Below are 23,569 nucleotides of genomic sequence, written 5' to 3' on the forward strand. Positions count from 1 at the left end.
AAGTGTAGTATTGCTATATAGATAGTTATGTTCAGCGGTAAAATAGCAAAAAGGAAAAGTCAGAAGATCTCTAGTGTCGCTTGTCATAAATAGTATGGATAAAATCATTTACACAAGTATGTATATATCAATATATACAACCTTTTTCTGTTTCTTCTTTACCTTTTTTTTATTTACAGGACTGTGGAAGTACTCTTTTTTGGTCTTATCTTACCTCATCTCTTTCTTTTTCTTGCTTTTCTTTTTTTTTTAGGTTTATATATAAAATTTGTCTTTTTCTTTAAAACATTATAGGTTTGTATTTGTTTCTCTTTTTAAATATTCATCTATTTTCGCAACATTTTCTAAAAACTCCCTTTTCTTTTCAGATTTCCTCTTTACATTTTGCATCTTACTCTCCATCCGATGACTTATAAATGGACGTGCACCGTACCCGTACTGTCCATCCAACATTAGGCCAGAGAATATAGTATCCGGTTTATATTTGTTCGACCCAACATTTTTTTCTTCTTGAGCTTCACTAAACTTATTCATTTTTTCAATAAATGACTTATTCCAATGGTCATTTTCGCCGATAGATGGTTCAGATGGCCATATAAACGGTTCTTCCATCTCAATAGTCATTTTCTTGATTTGAGGACCTCTGTATCTTCCAGCAAATGGTGATACTCTCATATATTTACCATGTAACAATTGAGTAGTGATATTCAATGCTCTTAACCCATATACATTGAACAAATAGTCACGTAGGTCTAATTTATTAAAGGATTTAGGAACAATAAATTTGGCTTGATATGGCGTGTGTTTAGCATTGGGTCGCAATAAGATGATACGTGCTTTAGGAAAGAATAATTCTTTGCCACCGACTTTGAAATGAGGAATTAAGTTACTACCTGTTGAGGTTAAGGAATCTTTTGTAATACTACTTTGAATAGCAGATTTAGTTCTTTCCAAAATCTTTTCACTAAGGGATTTAACTAATCTGGGCATGTCTCAATCACTACCACTTATTCGCTTTTTTGATAAGTTCTTGGAGAAAATAAAAGATTAATTGCTATTCCTATGTTGCTGGTTTCCCACCTATTGAAATAGTATCTTTTTCGCTTATTTCTTCCTTGATTCATATTTGTATCATACATTTTTGAAGGGAAGAAATGATCATTAAAAAGCTTTAGATGTCCATAGTTTCCTCGACAAAAACTTCTACTTTCGTTTTTAGTGATTTTTTCAAGATACTGAAAAAAAAAAACGTATATACATAAAAACAAAAAATAAATGAAAAAGATATCAAAAAGAAAAATTGCCTGAAAGGTTGGTGTGTGTAGTTAGACATATTGGTAGGTAGGTTAGTGTTGTGATTTGTACACCGTGAGAGCAAAATCAATTAAGATTAACTGTTTGTTTGAGTTTAGTTAGGGTGTTACTCTTTTTGTCTCTTTTTTTTTTGTGGTAATAGGAGGAAACAAATAAAGAGTACCGAGGTCACATAACTCAACAGTCCTTCGCTGCTAGTTCTGATTTTTTTTAACCATTTATACCACCTAATTCATTGCATAACCCTGAGATTTTCATTCTTTTCTATCCTACGTTCATATTATACAGACTTTATTGTTTTTTCCATTTAACGCCAATAAAAATAAACCCTCGCCCTCATTAAACCTACTTTGCATTTATATATTCCTTGATATTTTTTTAAAAAATTAATTGTTTTTTATTTTCCTATTATTGCAATTGCTCAAAAGATGTTTTTCATCAAAGATTTATCTTTAAATATCACTTTACATCCATCCTATTTTGGACCAAGAATGAAACAATTCTTGAGGAGTAAATTACTTCAAGAAGTGGAAGGTTCATGTACAGGTAAATTTGGTTATATCTTATGTGTATTAGATTATGATAAAATTGAGATTGAACGTGGTAGAATATTGCCCACAGATGGTTCGGCAGAATTTACAGTTAAATATAGAGCTATTGTTTTTAAACCATTTAAGGGTGAAGTTGTTGATGGTACAGTAGTGTCTTGTTCACAACATGGTTTTGAGGTTCAAGTAGGGCCCATGAAAGTGTTTGTCACTAAACATTTAATGCCTCAGGATTTAACTTTCAATGCTGGATCAAACCCTCCATCTTACCAAAGTTCAGATGATGTGATTACCATAAAGAGTAGAATTAGAGTCAAGATTGAGGGTTGTATAAGCCAAGTTAGCTCTATCCACGCTATTGGGAGTATCAAGGAAGATTATCTTGGTGCTATTTAGATTATCTGGATTTATTTTTGGGTATTATGATTTGTTGTGCTTCTTCCTTTTCATTGACATTTGGTAAGTAAAGGCATTACCAAGTCATCACTATAATGAAAAAAAAATTTTGTCATATGTAATAATTATTATAATAATATATTTATGTATATTAGATAACATAAATAATTAAAGATAATAAAAAAAAAAGAATGAATATTAATCAAAAGAACACTATACTATACAAATAAATATTTTATTAATTAAAGATTGTCAATAAATTTAATATTCTGAGGAGGAAGTAATTGACAAAAAATCACAGAATCAGGAAATAAAAGTATATATATAAAAAAATAGGGTTAGAATCATAATTCATTAAGGATAAAGTGACCTCCCTCACCTGCTTTTAAACACGTGTCCTCCCAATGGCCTTGGAACTTACCACTGGAAATAGCACTTTTCACAACTTCATGTTTAGTGAGAAAGTAACACTCAGGAGAATTCTTATATATTACTCTAACGACACAGTTATGCCAAGGAGTTGGAATGTGGAGAAGATCCTCAAAAGTAGGTTCAATCAACTCATTTAAGTCACGAACAATACGACACTGATCTTTAGAAATGACTTTAACCCCAAATTTAGGGCCACTATTAGTATGGGCGTGAATAGAAATTCTGATATGATGTGGAAACATTAATTCAACAAGATTTGAATATGCATCGTTTCGTTTTATCATATTGAAAGCGATTTTTGAAGTAATTTTTTTAAGTTTTTTCTTTGAAAAATCTTGAAAGTAAGGTAATAACAATAGATCTTCCATCATAAATCTAGAGAAACCCCTATACAGATATAATCGTGGGTGACCATCAGTAGTAATTTCTCTTCTCAATTTTCCAGCATCTGTGTCGCATCCTTTCATCAATATTTGTCTTGAAACATCACTAATCGAGCATATTTTAGTTCCTGTAAAATGGTCGACTTCAACTTCTTTTACCCAAGCAGGGTCAAATTGTTTTGTAGAGATACCGTTGAAGAAAATATCGTTTAACCCACAAAATCCAATAGCATCATTATCTTTTGTTCTAATATGTTCATACATTTGATGAAGCTTACTAGTATAATGACTTACAATATCATCATCGACACCAATGCAATCTGAAAAAACATGGCCATCACTAACAATCCAAAACTTTACACCTGGTGGGTAAAAACTTTGAACTTCTTCAGTAGCCTTAATTAATCTTTTTAAAGCTAATTCTTCGCCTTTATCTGGTACTGTACCGCAAACTTTGTTTTTATTAGAGGATTTACAAGGAAAGGCTGGCAGAATACATTCTATCCGCAAATGTCTATCTGTGAAATATTTTGTTTTTTTGATGAAATAGAGTCTTCCCTTCTCTTCCCATTGATCATCTTCCACAGTATTCTTTAAATTGGAGGCAAAATAATCTGCAAATAATTCATGATAAGCAATTGATTTTTGAAAAATAAGTTTGTAGTTGTTGTTCAAACGACTTTGGTCTAAGATATGAAAAATGAACCAACAATTAAATGTATCTTCAACTTTTGTATGAGATATTATCCCTCTTATTTGATCTTCACCTGATTTCTTATACTCGTAGATGATTACACTATAGAGTTTTTTTTCAGTTAATTTTTCAACTATATCACCTTCAATGCTATATACTTGAACTGCTTTGCTATGAACTTTCATAGGATGCGTATTAGTAATAGCGTTGTTTTTAAAAGATTCATGAAAAGTGTTCCAATGACTTTCAAAATGACAAGACTCCTTTTCTTCAATATTAAATAACGTTCCAGTACTTTGATCTCTAGAATATTGAGCTAGAATTTTGCTAAATGTAGATGAATCACATTGAGTGTCTTCATCTTGCTTTTTACCACATTCCGAAACACACTCCTTTATAATCAAAGGACTTTTCGGAGTAGTACTGTTATATGCAAATAATTTATCAATAATAGTCATTTTATTTGCTGAATTACTTTAGTTTCCTTGAACCTGAGATAATCAATGAGAGAAGAGACAGTTATAACTACGATCAAATGTCATTTGTGAGTCAAAAAAAAAAGAAAAAGAAAAAAAGAATGACTATTAGAAGAATTATATCAAGATTATAGAATCTAAATACACAAAGTTTGTGTTGATATATATATATATATTTGTGTTAATGTTTATTTACTTTACATCAAAAAAAATTTATGATTTGAAATGGGCTTACTGATAGTCCTTTAAACATTTTTCCTATTTGAAGGGAGCTTATTTGAAGGTTTGTGTTTCTTAAGTTATATAACATGATAGAAGTAAAGGGTTTGGTACTTCTAGTAATTAATTGAGAATGTATAGTTCAGCAGTAAGTATGAGAAGTACTTCAAAATTTTTTACATTTCACTTCTAAGAAAAAATCATTCAAGAATTTTATTTTTCCCCATTCAAGAATCCAGTCGAGCGAAAACAAAACATTAAAAATGTATTTCATAAAATAAATAAAAATTAAGGACATTAGGGTCAACTAACTCCTTTTGAATGCAAATGTAACACTCAAGCAAATTAATAAGTATATTTTCACAAATAATTATATTAAGGAAATAAATGATGATAATTTCCTAACCCTTTTTAAGGCACTAAGTAATTAAGAAAATAAAAACCCTCTGTCAATAGGTATTAATAGTATAAACATTGAAGGGTTTACAAAAAAATTTATATACTTTTTACCTTAATAAAATCACTAATAACACTTAAAAAAACTAAAATTAAAGTGTAAAGTATATACTTTGTTATGTAATGTATATATATACTCATATCTATTTACTCATATTAACAGTTAACCTAAAAAAAAAGAAGAATATATATTCTTTCCCATTCTCTAATAATATTTTTTTATAATAATGACAGCAAGAGCTTTAGTTAGCAAAAACCCTACCTATTCCTCTATTTATCCATTCATTTTTTCTTTTCTTCTTAAAAGATGTTAAACACTTTTCTTTGGAAATCCATCCTATTCTCTCTATTAAGTGTTTTTATTTTCATATTAAGAATAATTCTACCTCCATTAAACTTTCCGAAAACAATCCCAACTATTCCATTTTATGTCATCTTTCTTCCTTCAATATTTGAAATTGATCAAATTGATATGTTCAACATGTATTTAAGAGAACCATTAGAAAAATATGGTGCTGTGAAAATGTTTTTTGGATCAAGGTGGAATATTTTGGTCTCGAGGCCAGAATATTTATCGCAAATCTTTAAAGATGAAAATACTTTCGCTAAAAGTGGAAATCAAAAAAAGATACCATATAGTGTTATTGCTGCTTACACTGGTGACAACATAATTAGCGCACATGGCAATGTTTGGAAAAAATATAGAAGTATTATGAGTGATGGCTTACAAAATTTTAATGCTTCTCCATTAGAGAACAATGCAAAAAAATTTTGTAAATTAATTCAAAAAACATTAAAAAATGAAGTGGCTACTTCTAATGATCATTCGGGAAAAAATGAAGCCAATCAAAAAAAAAATCATAATAATTTTCTTCCTTTATTGATTCAAAGACTAGCTTTGGATAACATTTCACAAGTTGTTCTAGGATTTGATTTTAAAACATTGGAAGAAGAGTACAATCCACTTCATCAACATCTTATTAGAATTAAAAAACAAATATTTAACCCATTTTTCTTAACATTCCCTTTCTTTGATTTACTTCATTTACCACAAAGACAAAAAGCTTTTAAAGATGTGAAAAGTTTTAGACATATTTTAGTTGAAAAAGTTAGAAAAGAAGTGATTGATAATTATAATTTTGAACAAACTAATTTTGTTGTCAATGATTTAATTAAAGCTTATAATAATGAGATTATAGATTATAACCAGCTAACAGATAACATTGTAATCTTGCTAGTTGCTGGTCATGAAAATCCTCAATTACTGATTTCAACTTGTCTTTATTTATTAGCCAAGTACTGTGACACTTGGCAACTAAAGATTTGGAATGAGACTAAAAATATCAAAGATATTGTTGGATTAAAAGAAGCACCACTTCTTTCTGCTTTTGTTTTTGAAGCAATTAGAATGTATCCGCCATTAAATACTATAATAAATAGAAAGACTACTAAAAAGTGTCATTTGAGTAATAACATTATAATTCCAAAAGACACATATGTTGGATATAATAATTTTGGAACAACTCACAGTCTAAAACATTGGGGCAAAACTGCTAATGATTTTGATCCATTACGATGGGGCACAACAATTGACAGTATTAATACCGAATGGAAAAGAAGAAAAAACGAAGGTTCTTTAAGTAGTTTTCATGGTGGTAGAAGAGCTTGTCTTGGGGAAAAGTTGGCCTTAATCGAAGTGAAAGTAACAATAAGAGAGGTATTGAAAAATTTCAATGTCAAATTATCCAAAGATTGGAAAGAAAGAATGACTTCTGGTGGACCTCTTTGCCCCTCCGACCTAAAATTAGATTTTTTTGAAAGAGAACAAAAAAATTGATTAAATAAGTCCTGTTAGTTCTGACACAACAAATACTCCCTTATATAAAAGAGCATAGCTTCTTATGGTGCATAATCCAGAAAAAAAACTAAGACAAAATCTAACATTAAAAACAAACAAAAAAATATTTACATTCTAGATATATACAGATATATATATACAAATACATATTTAAATATTTTGAAAAAAAACGAGGAAAAGAAGAAAAAAAGGTAACTAAACAGCAACCAAATCACTCTAAAGTATCCTTTATTAACCTTCAATTGTTGAAGATTTCTGAGCCAGCGTCAAACAATTGAGTATTTGTTTCCAAAAATAATCAATATTAATATCGTACCCAATAATCACACCAGGACTTGTAGTTAAGTTTTGATACTGCACACCATCCTCATATTCATCATCACTTGATTGGAATGGGTCATCATATTCTTTTATAGAAAAAATCATTCCTGCATCCTCACTGTTCAAATCCGTAATGATGTCGATATCCATTTTCATATATTTGAATCCCACAACATCACTTGATTCATAGTTATAAAATTGTAACAAGGGGTAAAGAGTCATTGGATCATGTATGGGTGGACCATTGGTAAAACCTTGAACATCTTTATATGTTTTTTGGAAAAACAAAAATAATTCATAGAATAGAGTCCTCAACTTCTCCTTATGTAGTTGTGGTGGATATATTTTCTCTTCAATGATCTCTTTAGTGGCGATAGCCTTATGTGTCAAATTTAATGGTGATAAAATACATTTTGGGGCTATTAATGGATTAGTTAATACAAATTCTGCCGCGTGTGGATCTATCCAAATATTAAACTCTGCAGATTGATTTGGATTTTTATTACCTAATCCATTGAATGAACCGCCCATAATACTTATAAACCTGATTTTATCTATTAGATCTGGCTTTAGTCTCAATAAATTAGCCACCGATGTCACTGCACCAGTAGAGATTAAAGATATCTCTCCTTCATGTTTTAAAATGGCTTGTTCCATAGCATCTAAATAGGTCATATCACTACATGCTTCTCTTTCTGGTACTGGTAATAATGTGGTACCATCCAACCCAGTCTCACCATGGATATCTGGTGCATATTTTAAATCTTTTCTGACCCAAGGTTTTTGTGCTCCACGATATATAGGGATGGTATTGATTTTATTCATTGCAGTCAATAATGACCTTGCATTATAATCAGTATTATCTGGAGATGAATTACCAAAACATGTAGATATTCCTAATAGGTTGAATGCAGGATGAAAACATGCCAAAAGAATGGCGATAGCATCGTCATGGCCAGGGTCACAGTCTAACCATATTGGGATGGTGGAAATGGTCATGTTTAAAATAGTATGTTATAAAATAGATGGTTGGCGATTTATACACGAATAATTATTCAATATAAGTCTCTTTGCTCAAACTTCGTTGTCCCTTTTCTAAATACTAAAATAATCAATTTCACTATTCTTTGTAGACATCAACTTTCACCCCCGTGTAACTGACACAAAACACAATGTTACTTTTAATTCTTTTGTAATGTTCGATTTAAGCCTCATCCGGAAACAAGTTTCCGCCATCCCGCCAAAAAAAAAAAGATAAATTGAATTGTTTGTGTAGATGATAGTTATTATATGGACATAAGAGGCCCATATTCATAGAAACCAGAAGAGCTTTATATGTTTCAATACATACGGTGATCATCAATAGACCAGGCTAGACTAGACTTACTAAAATCATCTTCAATGACCAACCTAACCAAAAAAATTTGATAAACTATCTTTATCAGGCCAAAAATTTATTAATAAGTGCTTCTGAGCCATTTCTTCCAAATGCTAGATTTTTGCAAAAAGAAGACTAACCGGTATTCTCTAAATTCGAAATACTCAAGGTCCTACTTTTTACACACATAGTCTTTGCAAATAAATTAAAAATAAAAGTTGACAGTTTTTTTGTTAGTTAGTCAAAGCCTGTGAAGTCCTGAGAATCTGTATGAGCTGTGTGACACATATCTTTTTTCAGCAATTTTTCTTTTTTTTTTATTTCAAATGATCCCAAGTTATCAGAGACAGAAATTAATAACAGAGTTTTGCAGTTCAAAAAATATTTTGAAGAGGGTTCTAAAATCATTATTATCATTTTCAAAAGATGAATAGAAACTACCAAATAATCTCTATGTTAATTATTATATTATACCTACATTATTTGGTGATTTAAAATAACGAACAAGGAATAGTTTACATACCTTTATGTGTTGAGTACACCCCAAGTGAATACAAAGAAAGTGTAAATGTATATATATGTGTTACAATAAAATAAGATATTACATATCATATATTATATATTATTATTATTACTATACATAGATTTCCTTTTATTCAATCCCCTTCTAATTTTCAAATATACAATGCTATATAATACATACTAAGTATAACTAATTATAAATACAAACACAATCAAATATAAAAGTGAGATTAAATGGAAAGGGGGAGGGGGAAGAAATGTGTGATAGGAAGAATTTTGTTGCTATTTTATTGTTCTGCTTGAAGTTCACTTTCATCCTCGAAGAAAATGTCGTTACCTTGTTTAATAGCCATCTTTGTATGATAAACAATATCGGTAGATTCCCAAGGGTAGGCAAACCATTTATCTGGTACTTGTTTACCAGCAAAATAACGATTTTCGTCTAATAAGATTTCATCTGGCAAGTCTGCCTTCTTTGGTTTCAATTTATCGTGTAACACAAAGATACCAAATTTTGTTTTCAATTCTGGATTCTTTTCGAAATCGACTCCCTTTGCCTTAGCTTGTTCTTCGACATCCTTTTCTAATTCATGTAGAGCGTAGTGTAAAGTTGTTCTTGTATCGTCAACTTCATCTACAATAAGAACGTTTTTGCCTATTAAATCCAATTTACATTGTTCATAATCGATCCATTGGATTCTATTGATTTTAACACCAATTTTTTCAGCTTCATCACCAACAGCTGTATGTATATCTTCATATAGAGATAATATGATAGCGAAGATTCTAATAGTTGAAACACCGGGCTCTTTCAAAAAAGTTCTTAAGATTCTAGCAGGAATGAAACCACCACCACCGATGGCAATAATTAAGTCTGGTTTAAAGTTCTTGATTTTTTTGGCTGTTATTTGGCATAGTTGATGAACGTTATTATACGATATATACTGCTTTTCGTCACTCATCTTTTTTCTTTTATTATAATTTTTTGTTATACTTTTTCCAATTTGTTTATCTTAACTAAGATAGTGATAGGATTAAAATAGACAGACAACTTTGCTACCTCAGTTACTATTTCTTAATCTTCTAATGAAATAGATACAACCAGGAAAAGTACAAGACCAGAAATTAGGAAGAAAGAAGGATCTGAGTGTTCTTATCCATGTTTCGATTTAAAAAAGCAAAAAAAAAAAAATAAAAGAAAGAGTATCATAAAAAAAAACCATTGCTAACAAAAAGAAAAAATAGCTAAAGAGAACTAACAGACAAACTATTTCTTCATTATAATATAGAACTTTGGGCAGAGTAAAAACAAAAAAAAAAAAGAAAGAGAAGAAAAATATTAACATATGTGTATTAATATTAAAAAAAATTAAAAATTTGAAGAAGTAGATAGTCAATTAAATATTAAAATAATAGGATATAATTAAAATTGAAGAAGAAGTCAAGTCCTTCGAACAAAAGAAAGACAACATGTTCATCTACAAAAAAAAAAAATTTTTTATAACAAAAAAGAAAAAGAAAAGAACAGAAAAAGAGAAAAAAAAACTGGAAAAATAAATTCTTTTTTTTTTCTTTTCTTTTTCACCTTTAATCTCATCGCTCATCGCATTTGCAATCGCGTTTGCAAGAGTAAAAAAAGAGAAATGAGAAAATTTTTACAAAAACAATAATCTTTTTGGTTTTGCGAGAGACATAAAATAATTCTCCTCTTTTACTTTTACGTTTACTTCTAACTGACCATCTGAGTTAGGGTATTATTGATAATGTAGAAAACTTTCTTTAAAGGTATCAAGGGTTTGTCTTTTAATTCTCTTCTCATTGCCCTATTCTCTATTTTTACATAGCTTGTCATCTAAGAAAGTGAAACACAATATGTATATATATATATACATATATATACATATGACATTAGCTGTTCAATCTACAAGAAACTATATACCTAAAAGTTGTGATTAATCATATTACCCACTCCAAACGTCTTGTTTACATTTTCAGTTACCTTTATTTAACAGTTTCTTGTACATTTCGTCCTTTTTTTTTTCTGTTTTCACCAATCCACCAAAAAGCAGTACTTTTTCTCAAAATTGTCGTTTCTTTTTTCTTTTTCTGTTTTATTTTTTTTTTTTCTTGCAGAGAGTTTTGCTTTGCTTTGCTTTTTATTCCCCTTCCCCTGTTTCGTCTGGCTTTCTCTTCTCTTCTCTTCTTTTTTTTATTTTTATTTTTATTTTTATTTTTATTCTTTTTTTTTATTTTTTTGATTTCTGAATAGGTAAGAGGTCCAACTATAAAAAGGATGAAGGACTGTAGAAGAGTCTGGAAGAAGGAAAGTTACAAAGAAAAAAAAAACAAAAACTGAGCTCTCCCGTCTTCTTCTGTGAGAAATAGTAAATAATCGGTTATTTCCCAATTTTCGTTCCTGTGCCCTTGTTTTCCTCCTCATATTTTTATCTTGATGCTTGGGAAATACAAATATATTCTTGATCAACCCTAGCTTTTATTCTTGTGGCTGTTGTTTATATTCATTCCTCTCTGTTTACATACAAACAAACATATATATATATATATATATAGTCTTTTTTTTTTTTTTTGGTCAGATATAAGGTACTTTATTGTTATTACTAAAAAAAGAAAAAGAAAATCAAGATTTAAAGATATAAACAAACGTGTAAATAGGTGAATTTAAACATATAATAAACATTATATCAATAATACGATATATATCCGCATTCAAACATATATTGGATTCCATAATGGCAGGTTTAGATAAAGATGATATATCTTTGCCTAAGGCGACTGTACAAAAACTGATAACCGAGATTTTAGATGATGATTTGACTTTTAATAAGGACGCAAGAGAAATTGTAATTAAATCCGGCATAGAATTCTTAATGATTTTATCTTCAATGTCTTCTGAAATGGCAGAAAATGATTCGAAAAAGACTATCGCTCCTGAACATGTCTTGGCTGCATTGAAAGAATTGGAATATGATTCTTTTGTACCGTTGTTAGAACACGCTCTAACTGAATTCAAAGGTACACAAAGGATAAGAGAAAGAAGGGATAGTAAATTTAGAAACTCTGGATTAACCGAAGAAGAATTGCTACGACAACAAGAAGAACTATTTAGAAAATCTAGATCTAAGTTACATCAAACAACAGCAACAACAACAACACCAATACCAGTACCAGATAATCATATGAACAATACATCGACCATTAAAGAAGAAAATTGATACACAAACACAAATACAAATACATATACATACAAGTATACATATACGTATATATATAATCTACATGTTTAATATGATATACAAAAACACATTTATGTTTAATTACTTCCAATTTTTTTCTTTTTTTTTTTTTTTGATTTCTGTCATTTATTTACTTATTCATTCCCTTTCTATACCTTTTCATTCTATCATATGTATATATATTTACATCATTATCTTACACAAATATTCCTTTTTTATTTTTTATTTCTTATTTTTTATTTTTACTGTTGATTCTTTTCTGAAACGAAATTTAATATCACTTCTAAAGATGATTTGTTTTCTTCAGTTAATGAATTAATAATCTCTTCATATCTTACTGCATTATTATTCTTTAATAATTGGAAGAATTGATAAACTTCATTAAATGAATTAATTCCATCTAATGGTGTCTCCTTGAAGTCATCTTCTAAATCTTCATAGAATGCATCTTCTTCTTCTGGATTCAAATCATCAATGTTACTTTCTTCAGCACCACCCGTTTCATCACCATTACCTTCACTTATCAATTGGTGTCTTCTGATAGCCTTTGGTAATTGCTCCACTAATTTGACTAACTTATTCGCAAATGCATTAACAAACCCAATAACAGATCCAGGTAAATCAGTCATCTGTAAAAAGTTTAAAATGGCCATAATTTGTAATTTAATGCCAAATACACTAGTCAAAGAACAGTCAAACCATATCTTAAAAAAATCTAATGTAATTCCATTGGATTCCATTATACTTAAAGTCTCTGCTGGCTTAATTGATAAATATGCCAGGAATAATTTCACTAACTCCTTTTGATCCACACCCAACTCTTCTTGACGTGCAAAACCAAATTTGATACATTCATCAAATAATGGGATATCCTTCATAGATAATGCATACATTTGTAATATCATTAACACACTATCCACATCATAGTCTATCTCACTTTGTAACTTTACAGACAAAACTTGTAAAAATGGGTTGACGAAAGTCTGATCTTGTGGAAAACCAAATAATACAACAGTTTCAAAAAATACTTCGTATGATTCAAAATAATCTAATGCATAAGTCTCAAAAGAATCCATAACATCATGAAATAAATCCCAAATCTCTGGTGTAAATTGATTATATAGGGTCTTCGAAGATAATGCTAACGCATCCATCAAATCCACAATTTCTGTCAAAAGAATGATTTGTGCGTTTTGAATAACAAACTTACAAACTGGCACAAACTGTGTGGTCAAAGAAACTTTATTCATTGACATAACCATTGTAGTCATAGTCTGTAACAACGAACTTGCCTGAATTTCTTGATCTTGATCACCCATTGAGTATGCATTACCGCTGGAACTACTACCTCCATTGTTTTCAACCATAGAACGCGCCACTTTAAGAAATTGTTCAGCAAGATTGGATGCTAAATCGTTGGCAAATGGTGTCAATTCATCAGAGAACCTTTCAACAAGAGCCTCCATAACCTCAGCAATAGTATCAATCTCAAATTCTTTTGATAATTTTAATAATCTCTCCATTATGCCTGGAACTTGAGAGGAAATGTGAGGATGGATATCTGGGTTGGAAACAACCAGAGTCTTCAATGCATCTGCAGCTTCAATCTGAATTGGTAAAATTGTACTGTTTAAAAGATGATTATATGTCATTTCATAAATCATCGATAAAGTTTCCATGTTAGTAAATGTTGAATCAAAATTAGCTATGGTTTCAAGTCCTCTTGCCACCAAAAATGGATATTTATCTTGTCCTATAATCTTACTAATAAAATGAGCAAAAAGTCCCTCTATAGCTTCTGTATTTGAATCAAAAAAACTAAATAGAGTAGAAATCATTCTCATAGCACCTTCTTGTTTATAAGCATTCTCTAAAGTTGGTGAAGAAACAAATTCATTTAAAACATTGTTTACAAATGGCAATACTATATTTAATTTTTCTGGACGCTTATGACCAACAACAAATATGAAATCGACTGCAGCTACATCTGCAGTACTACCTTCTTTGTTCATATCAAAGTAACGTCTTGTGTATTCCTCTTCATCATCCTGTAATAATTCCACAGATTGAGGTGATGCACATAAACAAGTAAAAATAACATTTTCAATGAAAACTTGTAAATGAGGTTCAATTAGAGAATATAATCCATCATAAATCAAACATTTTTCAAACAATTGAACCAAATAGTATAATGACGATTCACTTAACCATAAAGAACCCTCCTTCCAACTTTGAATAATCTTGAAATATTCTTGGATAATTTCTGGACATAAATTATTATAGATATATTGAACAAGCTCTTCACTAATCTGTTTTGTAGATCTTGAATATCTGTGAATGAATTTATTTAGATTACCAAATCCCCATTTATTGACTTTAACCCTCTTATCTAATGATCTATCAGCATAATCCAACTCTAGAACTTCCTTTGGTAATGGTTTTGCACAAATAAATAGATGTAATTTGATCCAAGAATTCAATTTTTCCATATCGTTAAAATATTGTGGATAGTTATTTAAACAAGCATACTTAAACGATTTTAAGATCAAATATAATAATTCACTTGATTTGTAATCAGTCTCTGATACCAAATTAGATAAAAGAGTTTCAATAGTTGGAAAAACAGTTATTATAAAATTATCGATCTGGTCTCTCTTCCCAGTCATATCATATCTATGAGCAGAACACATTTCAAAGACTAATAATAAACCTGCATATATGTATTCAGACTTACCAGTATTTAACAATTCAATAACAGTAGAAGATAAATCCCATGATGTAGATCTAGTCAAAATATATTTAATAGCTTCTGCAAGATGAGGTCTGATATGATTGTTTTCACAATTGTTAATTAAGATTGGAATGATGTTTTCTTTTATCATATTTCCTTCATCCTCCCTAATATCACCAATATGAACCTTTTCATTTGAATTTTCAGTCCTCCATGATCTTTGAACTTTGTTCTTAAAATAAATAGCTGCAGACATTCTTACATTTAATGCAATATCTTGATTAGACACAATTTTTAGTAAAAAGACAGTGAATCCTGCCTCTTTTTCAATTTCATATAATTGTAATTCAGCAGCCCTAATGACTCTGGCATCAGCAACCATAGTATGCTCAATGCATGATAGAATGGCTTGCTCATCTAACATCTTGACAGAAAGATCCTATTACAACTATTTCAAAGTACAATAGAATGCTCCTCTTCTCTTTTTATTTTTCTAGTAGTTGTCAGAGCTGTAAACGATATGAATTAGTCATCCATGCAAAACCTTTAATAAAAGTTGATGGAAAAGCAACTCTATACCTATAAAATAACAAACAACAGCGTGCTTAATAGAAGTGAAAATATTACGAAAGACGCCAAATAATTACTTCTTTTCGTTTACCTTCATCGCTTTCTTTCTTTTTTTTTTTTTTTTCAAATTTTGTTTTGTTTTTAATAAAAAAGAAAAAAAAAAAATTTTTAAAATTTCTAACAAAAAGTTGAAACCTGAAAGGGCACGTGATCTTCAAGTAATTATTGCGAAAAATAGGCGGCTTTAGTCGAAATATATTTATTAAGCTGAGAATCTGCTTTCTTCATTGAATTTAAAAAGCTTAAAGATCAATAAAGATCCAATTGACTAACACATCATACCATATGAGGACAATTTAAGGTTTAGCAAACTATAAAATATCTCAAAAGCTAGATCACTAACAGGGAAATTAGGATTCAATATCGTTATTGTTACTCCATCCTCATATAAAGCCTAAACAAATAAAAATAACTAAAAGAAATATCTATATATATATATATACGACTAGCAAAGAAAAAAAAGAGAAGGAATGGCATGCTACCGAAACTAAAATCTTTAACTTATTGGGGTTACGTCTTCGGTTTGCTTATTGCTATACAGCCATCATATATTCATAGCGATGAACATTTTCAAACCATAGAGATCCTAGCACAAAAGTTTGGTGGTATCAAGGGAACAATCTCGTGGGAATTCCAAGGTGAATATCCTGCTAGAAGTCTTGTACCATTGTATTTGTATTATGGACCATTATATTTTGTATTATTCAAAGTTTTGAATATTCAGGATCCAACTATTATCCTATCTTTGGTTAGATTACAACATTATTTGTCATATGTTGTTATTTATAAATGGTTTCTTAAACAGTTTGGTGTTCCTAAAACAGTACATTATATTGAATTTTTAATTTCTACCTCATATATTACATATACAATACAGAGTCATTCATTCTCAAATTCAATAGAAACTTTAATATTATTAAGTGTTTTGGTTTGTTATAAAAATCTGTTATCGTTGTATCCATCCAACAATAATGATATTAATAAAGATAATGTACATAGAAAAAAATACCTTACCAATATTTTAGTTGCATTTTTAATTGTAATCGGTATATTCAATAGAATGACTTTCCCCGCATTTATCTTATTACCGTCGCTCACTTTATTTTCTAGATATTATATCCATCAGTGGAAAAGTTTTCTTTTATTTAGTATTACGGGCTTTATTACATTTTTATGTTGTATTCAGCTTGATACATGGAGTTTTAATCTTAATCAATCAAATATATCGTATCCTTATGTTTTAGCTCCTTGGAATAATCTTAAATATAACCTAGAGACGTCTAATTTAAAATTACATGGTTTACATCCCAGATACACCCATATCTTAGTGAACATGCCTCAAATACTTGGACCTGGATTATATCTAGTGTATACCGAGATCAAAAAACATAAATTTAATCAATTAAATAGTTGTAATCTGCCACTTTTGTCAATCATAAGTGCTTTATTTATTCTTTCCATTTTCCCTCATCAAGAATTAAGGTTTTTGGTCCCATTGACTCCATTAATTTTTCTCGCATTCAACAATGTTCCTTGTAAAAGATGGGTCTCGATTTGGTTATTGTATAATATAATAATGGCTATGATTCTGGGATGTTTCCATCAGAGTGGAGTTATAAAAATGATGATGTATTATCAACAAAATAAAGAAAGAACCACAGATTTTGGTGTACATGTATGGTGGAAAACTTATATGCCTCCCACATGGATGTACATGAATTCGAATATAACTGTATCAACAACAAAATTAATTAATGGTACAATAGAGACATTGGATTTTGATGAAATCATATCAGTTAATCAAAATCATGTAATTGATCTAAAAGGTTGTAACTTAAGTTTATTAAATTCTACTATAAATCAACTATTGATTAAAAATGAAAATATAACTTTAATTGCACCTGATTCAGTGAGGTCAAAATTGTTTACTTTAAAATCATATTATAATATAACTGATAATTTTCATACTTATGCACATCTAGATCTTGATCATTTCAATTTTAATGATATATCGTCGTTTACTCCAGGCTTAGCATCATATCATATTTCATATATTAAAGAACGAAGAAAACAAGAAAGAATAACTGAATCCAAACTTTGAAAGGTACATGTCAAATATCTGTATAAAAAAAGAGATGAATATGCCACCATACTAACAGCCTACAATACTATAAACATAAAAGTATATCTAAATCAATAGTAAAATATTTAGCTTTTTTTTTTACAAGGAATACATGTGAAAATATATTTATAATATGTAAACTTACATATCATCATGTACACCTATATATATTTATCTGTATGTACTTATGTCATTAGTAGAAAATGGCTTAAAACAGACGCAATAAATAGTAAATCATTTATAGAAATCAAATTTATCTACGTCACTATCTGTTTTAACTTGAGATGCATATGCTTCTTCTAAATCACTTTGTAAAATAACATATCTATTTCTCCTTACAGCTCTTAACCCAGCTTCTTGCATAATTGCAGCAATGACAGCACCAGATAATGCGTCATTACGAATGATCAAAGAGTCCAAATCGACTTCTGGTGCTAAAGACATCTTTGATGCAATTGTTCCAAATATTAAACGACGCTCACGTCTATCACGTAAGGATGGAAATTCTATCTTTCTGTCTAATCTACCTGGTCTTAATAGAGCAGGATCCAACGTATCTGCTCTATTGGTGGCCATAATGACCTTAACGTTTGTTGATTGATCAAAACCATCCATTTGTGTTAATAATTCAATCAATATACGCTGTACTTCACGATCTGAACCAGTTTGTGCATCAAAACGCTTTGTGGCAATTGAATCTACTTCATCGATAAAGATGATAGATGGTGCATTTTCTCTTGCTAATCTAAACACATCACGAACCATTCTTGGACCTTCACCAAGATATTTATGAACAAATTCTGACCCATTAACTCTAATAAAAGATGCTTTTGTACTATTTGCTACAGCTTTAACCAACATAGTCTTCCCTGTACCAGGTGGACCATATAATAAAACGCCTCTTGGTGGATCAATACCGATTTGTTCATATAAATCAGCCTGAGTCAATGGTAATTCAACTGCTTCTCTAATTTCTTGTTTCTGCATATCCAAACCACCAACATCAGCATATGTCACATCAGGTTTTTCATTGTCACCCATCACAGATATATTTGAATCAGAATCTGGTGGCAAAATATCTACTAAGGCATTAGAGTGACGATGTAATGCGACAGACATAGAAGGTTTCAATAATTCTCTATCTAAAGTAGATAATATCCTGACCACATAGTTCATACCAGTTGTACTTGAAACGATCCCAGTGTTTTCATCGATAGGCTCTAAGAATTGACCAATGACCAAAGGAACAGACTGAATTCTTTTTACTTCTTCTTGTGCTCTTAATAATTCTCTCTTTAAATGACGTTGTTCATCCTTGATATAATCTTCTTGTAGAATTAATAGTTCATATTCTTTCTCCAATTTCTTTAGTTTTAAGTAAATATCTGAATTGGCGGTATTCCCGTACAATGAATTGCTGTTGACCTTGGATAATATGTCCTTATTTAATTCAGATAACAAAGAACCATAAGTTTTAATGTTAGATAGCTTTGATTCCACTACTGTTTCTGAGTTATTAGTAATTCCCAATTCTTCCATTATTACGTCTAAGTAATTATTTATTTATATGTGTGCGTGTACTTCAATCTTAAAATAGAACAAGTTTATTTTATTTTATCCTTTTTTTTTTTTTAATTGGTTAGTACTTATACTATATAATCTTTTAAACCTAGTGATAGTAGTGTGTATTCTCATTACTTCTTGCTTCTTATTTTTTGTTATTCTATTTTTATTTTTGTTGTTAGTTTTTTTTTCCTTCTTATTGCCACCAAACTGATTTCTCCCTCTATAAAAGAAACAGGAAAATAGCGAAAGAAACGCAGAAAGAGAATTTTCTCTATGGTTCACCCAACTTTAAAGAAGTGGTGTTTTTTGAAGAGAGTAAGTCAAACTGTGTTGAAATGTAAGTGAGTGAGAAGTTTAAATAGGTCCATTTATTCGTATATATATTTATATGTTTATATGTCTCCATAACATCTATGCATTTTATAGAATTGGTCTAAATTAGCTTGTACACAATAATAGTTAGCAAGTTTCCTAAGAGTAATAATGTACCAGAGAATATATATATTTCAATATTATTGAATTCTAGATTCCTTTTTTTTGGAATTTGAGTCAATTTGGAATAAAGTTGTTTAAAGACCACATATGGATTTATATCTTGATTCAAACTTTGAGCTTCTTTATAATAATCATTTTTGTTATTATTCATCTCTTTCTTGTCCTCTTGCATCTCGTACTGCTGGTTACTATCGTCAACTAGCACCACTTGTCTTGTAGATGAGGATAACATTTTTTCTATTTTTATTGATATCAAATTTTCTTGTTCCTTTGAATATGTGTTTAAAGCAACCTTAACTTTATCCTCAAAACTACGTGTCAATCTCCTTCTTTTCCATGGTTCTAACAACAGTTGGAATATCAAGAAAAGACATATATTGATCACCATCAATATAAACGTACCCCATGTGGAAGTTCTTCTAATCTTGTCTGACCAGATTTGTTCTTCATGATATCTAGTCAATATGGACTTATATAATTCGTTAGTCAATCTATCTTCCTCCATTTCAATGGCATTCAATTCTTGTTTGCATTCTTCTACTCTCTTTGAATTAATTGTATCTTCTTTATATAATCTGGTAAATCTTTCCAAATCCTCACTTGACCATGTCCCCTTTCTTTGTAAAAGATCATTAACTTCATTCTGAGATTGAATCCTCTGGCTGATTGCATCATTATACATTTTTTTGCTCTCTTTGACTTTTAATTTGATTGAATTCAACTCATTCTCCATCTGATTTATTGAGTTTCTCAAATTCTGTATACTTGAATATCCGGTGACATCATTTAATGCCCTAGTGGCTGTAAATAAAGTTTCCTGCAATGAATCCAGGTAAAATTCCAATTTTCTTGACCATAATTTCCTCCTATACTCAATCTCTGATGGTAACAATAATCCATTAAATTTTGAGTTATTAGTGTGTGTATTGCTATGTGTATTATTATTATTATACGTTTTCTTGAATTGGGCTTCTTGTTCCATAATCTTTCTGTTTGCTTCCTTTAATGATACTTTCAATTTACTAAAGTGATTATTAAACTGTACACAATAATTTATTGTAATCTGTTTGATGTTATTAAATTGTTGTTTTAAATTAGATAGTAACTTATCATTCTTCTGAGTGGAAGTACATCTGGTATTTGAAGCATGTAAGTATCTAATTGACTGATGATGCGTGTCGAACCTATAAATATAATTTCTCAAGATCAGATTGAGCATATTCTTTTTCTTATAGAAACCTAATAAAGAAGCAACGTTTCTTGTCTTTATGTGATTTGTATTATATAATCGTAACATATCTCTTTAAAGTGTAAATGTATATAACCAATCACATTTACTGATCCATTTACTTACCTATTCTGCACTTCTTTTCTTTTCTTTTATAATATATATATATTCTTATCTTTTATGATATGTACAAACGTGCATACATACATACATACATATATATAATAAAAAGTTATTTTATCTCAGTATCGACCGACTAAAGTATACTACATAGTCAAATGCACATTGCTTTGCTTTCTTTTGTATCTTCAGTCAGTTTATATATTTCTCGACCAAACTTTTTATTTAATTTTCTTTGTTTCAGCACTAATTAAAATAAATTAGAAAATAAGATATATATATTTATATATCTATGTGTGTGCGTATATAAATCTGACCATAGAATATTATATAAACAGGAAGAGAGAGAAAGCGAATGTCTTTGACATCAAATCGTTATATTTTTGCAAAAATGAAGAGGTATTCAGGAACACCATTCGAAGAATCTGCTTTAAAAATTATATATACAATAACTAGCATTAGAATGCCATCAAGAAAGTACTGTCACGGCAAATTATCTTTCAATTGTAAGAAAGTGACCTTTTTTCTTATATACAGGACTAGAGTAGTTACTAAAACTGATTTAATACCTTATCCATTATTAAATAGATAAAAAAAGATACCTTTTGTTATGTTATCTTCATCTTGATGTTGATTTGATTAGTGTCATTGAACAGTATTTGGTTAGTGATGACAAGAACACACATCTTGGATAGTTTAGAAAATTATTTAGTATCTGAACAATCTTAGTGTCTAGGCATCTTCTAAATTAAATTAACTTGGTACGTTGTTGCAATGGTATACTGAAAGTACTGCATGTCAGAGACCTCTGACCATGATGGTTTCATCTTCAATATATCTGTCCCTAATATACAAAAAAGTAGATGCCATTGCTTTCAGTTACGCTGTTTTTTCTTTGTGTGTATGGTGTGGTGTGTGGATGTACAGACATCGAGGGACAGATGACAGTAGGAAAAAAAAAAAAGCAATTCTGATGGTAAAATTTTTCTTCATGATGAAAATTTGTTTCAATTGTAAGGAAAAAGGTATCTCATCTCATCGCATCTAACCAAAATGTGTTTACCTCTTTCTTATATTGGCAGATACACGTCGTTATTATCAGTATTAATAATCCCTTCTTTAAGAGTTATAAGTTACCGTATCTTTATTTGCAGATTACTGTTGTTAAGCTTCCGATAATATTCAACCAATATTTATATTAAACCTTAACTTACCTCATATACCCATTTTACCCCATACCATCTTCTTTTTCTTTTTCTTTTATCTATCTCACTCTATTCGATACACATATACAATTATACATATCCATTTGATTTGATACACTTTTATTATTATTATTATTATTATTATTATTATTATTATTATTATTAAAAAATATGGTGGCCCCCACTGCTCTCAAGAAATCTTCTGATAATGCAGCTAACAACTCCAGTTCCACTACAAATACTGCTTCTACTGCAAGCAGAATTATAGGGATCGATAACACAAAATCTCTTGAAAATGATGATGACGACGACGACGATATTTTATTAGATCAAGATATGGAACAACAAAATACAGAACTACAGAATTTAGAACAAGACATAGTACAAAAAAAAAAGGAAGTTAAGGGCATCATATTTGATGAGCAAGGCAAACCAAAGTTTGGTTCTGCAAATGATGCCAAGAACACGAAGATTAAATTAGAGAGTAGGAAAGTTCCAGTTCCACCACATAGAATGACTCCCTTGAGAAACAATTGGACCAAAATATATCCTCCATTAGTTGACCATTTGAAACTACAAGTTAGAATGAATCTAAAAACAAAGACTGTTGAATTAAGAACACATCCAAAACATACTGTAGACCCTGGTGCTTTACAGAAGGGTGCTGATTTCATCAAAGCTTTCACTTTAGGTTTCGATTTGGATGATGCCATTGCTCTATTAAGATTAGATGATTTATATATTGAGACTTTTGAAATTAAAGATGTTAAGACTTTGACTGGTAATCATTTAGCAAGAGCCATCGGTCGTATTGCTGGTAAAGATGGTAAGACCAAATTTGCTATTGAAAATGCAACAAGAACTAGAATCGTTTTAGCTGATAGTAAAATACATATACTTGGTGGATTCACCCATATTAGAATGGCTAGAGAGGCTGTGGTCAGTTTGATTCTTGGGTCCCCACCAGGTAAAGTTTATGGTAATTTACGTATTGTCGCATCTAGATTAAAAGAACGCTATTAATTGCATTCACATTTTCTTCTTCTCCCTACTTCTCTAAATCTTTCTATTCACTCATTACACACACATAATATACATACATATCATTTCTATTGTCTGTATTTTGTAGTCTTTTTTTTTTCTGTATAATAGAATATTTATATTAGTGTGGAATATACATACAATATACACATCATCATGGTTTTGACAAAAAAAAAGGAG

At 29.9% G+C, this 23,569-nt stretch overlaps 12 protein-coding genes across 12 annotated transcripts; 5 read left to right on the plus strand and 7 right to left on the minus strand.

Annotated features, from left to right (window-relative positions):
• Positions 1-288: 288 nt before the first annotated feature.
• MRP20 (mitochondrial 54S ribosomal protein uL23m MRP20) lies at positions 289-990 on the minus strand (the record flags this gene model as incomplete). The annotated part of the gene is made up of 1 exon (XM_064858099.1): positions 289-990. The coding sequence occupies one exon, from the start codon at positions 988-990 to the stop codon at positions 289-291; it is 702 nt and encodes a 233-aa protein (XP_064714806.1).
• Positions 991-1,742: 752 nt separating this feature from the next.
• Positions 1,743-2,258, plus strand: RPB7 (DNA-directed RNA polymerase II subunit RPB7; the record flags this gene model as incomplete). The annotated part of the gene is made up of 1 exon (XM_064858100.1): positions 1,743-2,258. The coding sequence occupies one exon, from the start codon at positions 1,743-1,745 to the stop codon at positions 2,256-2,258; it is 516 nt and encodes a 171-aa protein (XP_064714807.1).
• A 344-nt stretch (positions 2,259-2,602) lies between these two features.
• DIT1 (Dit1p) lies at positions 2,603-4,225 on the minus strand (the record flags this gene model as incomplete). Its single annotated transcript, XM_064858101.1, has 1 exon — positions 2,603-4,225. The coding sequence occupies one exon, from the start codon at positions 4,223-4,225 to the stop codon at positions 2,603-2,605; it is 1,623 nt and encodes a 540-aa protein (XP_064714808.1).
• Positions 4,226-5,225: 1,000 nt separating this feature from the next.
• DIT2 (putative cytochrome P450) lies at positions 5,226-6,755 on the plus strand (the record flags this gene model as incomplete). The annotated part of the gene is made up of 1 exon (XM_064858102.1): positions 5,226-6,755. One exon carries the CDS (start codon positions 5,226-5,228, stop codon positions 6,753-6,755), a length of 1,530 nt encoding a protein of 509 aa, XP_064714809.1.
• A 252-nt stretch (positions 6,756-7,007) lies between these two features.
• Positions 7,008-8,096, minus strand: URH1 (trifunctional uridine nucleosidase/nicotinamide riboside hydrolase/nicotinic acid riboside hydrolase; the record flags this gene model as incomplete). Its single annotated transcript, XM_064858103.1, has 1 exon — positions 7,008-8,096. The coding sequence occupies one exon, from the start codon at positions 8,094-8,096 to the stop codon at positions 7,008-7,010; it is 1,089 nt and encodes a 362-aa protein (XP_064714810.1).
• Positions 8,097-9,284: 1,188 nt separating this feature from the next.
• On the minus strand, positions 9,285-9,959 carry HPT1 (hypoxanthine phosphoribosyltransferase; the record flags this gene model as incomplete). Its single annotated transcript, XM_064858104.1, has 1 exon — positions 9,285-9,959. The coding sequence occupies one exon, from the start codon at positions 9,957-9,959 to the stop codon at positions 9,285-9,287; it is 675 nt and encodes a 224-aa protein (XP_064714811.1).
• Positions 9,960-11,747: 1,788 nt separating this feature from the next.
• Positions 11,748-12,230, plus strand: NCB2 (negative cofactor 2 transcription regulator complex subunit NCB2; the record flags this gene model as incomplete). The annotated part of the gene is made up of 1 exon (XM_064858105.1): positions 11,748-12,230. One exon carries the CDS (start codon positions 11,748-11,750, stop codon positions 12,228-12,230), a length of 483 nt encoding a protein of 160 aa, XP_064714812.1.
• A 263-nt stretch (positions 12,231-12,493) lies between these two features.
• On the minus strand, positions 12,494-15,406 carry SXM1 (Sxm1p; the record flags this gene model as incomplete). Its single annotated transcript, XM_064858106.1, has 1 exon — positions 12,494-15,406. The coding sequence occupies one exon, from the start codon at positions 15,404-15,406 to the stop codon at positions 12,494-12,496; it is 2,913 nt and encodes a 970-aa protein (XP_064714813.1).
• Positions 15,407-16,087: 681 nt separating this feature from the next.
• Positions 16,088-17,713, plus strand: SMP3 (glycosylphosphatidylinositol-alpha 1,2 mannosyltransferase; the record flags this gene model as incomplete). The annotated part of the gene is made up of 1 exon (XM_064858107.1): positions 16,088-17,713. The coding sequence occupies one exon, from the start codon at positions 16,088-16,090 to the stop codon at positions 17,711-17,713; it is 1,626 nt and encodes a 541-aa protein (XP_064714814.1).
• Positions 17,714-17,968: 255 nt separating this feature from the next.
• On the minus strand, positions 17,969-19,273 carry RPT3 (proteasome regulatory particle base subunit RPT3; the record flags this gene model as incomplete). The annotated part of the gene is made up of 1 exon (XM_064858108.1): positions 17,969-19,273. One exon carries the CDS (start codon positions 19,271-19,273, stop codon positions 17,969-17,971), a length of 1,305 nt encoding a protein of 434 aa, XP_064714815.1.
• A 460-nt stretch (positions 19,274-19,733) lies between these two features.
• On the minus strand, positions 19,734-21,092 carry SHE9 (She9p; the record flags this gene model as incomplete). The annotated part of the gene is made up of 1 exon (XM_064858109.1): positions 19,734-21,092. One exon carries the CDS (start codon positions 21,090-21,092, stop codon positions 19,734-19,736), a length of 1,359 nt encoding a protein of 452 aa, XP_064714816.1.
• Positions 21,093-22,519: 1,427 nt separating this feature from the next.
• PNO1 (Pno1p) lies at positions 22,520-23,371 on the plus strand (the record flags this gene model as incomplete). The annotated part of the gene is made up of 1 exon (XM_064858110.1): positions 22,520-23,371. One exon carries the CDS (start codon positions 22,520-22,522, stop codon positions 23,369-23,371), a length of 852 nt encoding a protein of 283 aa, XP_064714817.1.
• Between the last annotated feature and the right edge of the window lie 198 nt (positions 23,372-23,569).

This window comes from Arxiozyma heterogenica, assembly GCF_036370985.1.
Source record: "Arxiozyma heterogenica strain weizmannii chromosome Unknown scaffold_17, whole genome shotgun sequence".
Classification (NCBI taxonomy): Eukaryota; Fungi; Ascomycota; class Saccharomycetes; order Saccharomycetales; family Saccharomycetaceae; genus Arxiozyma; species Arxiozyma heterogenica.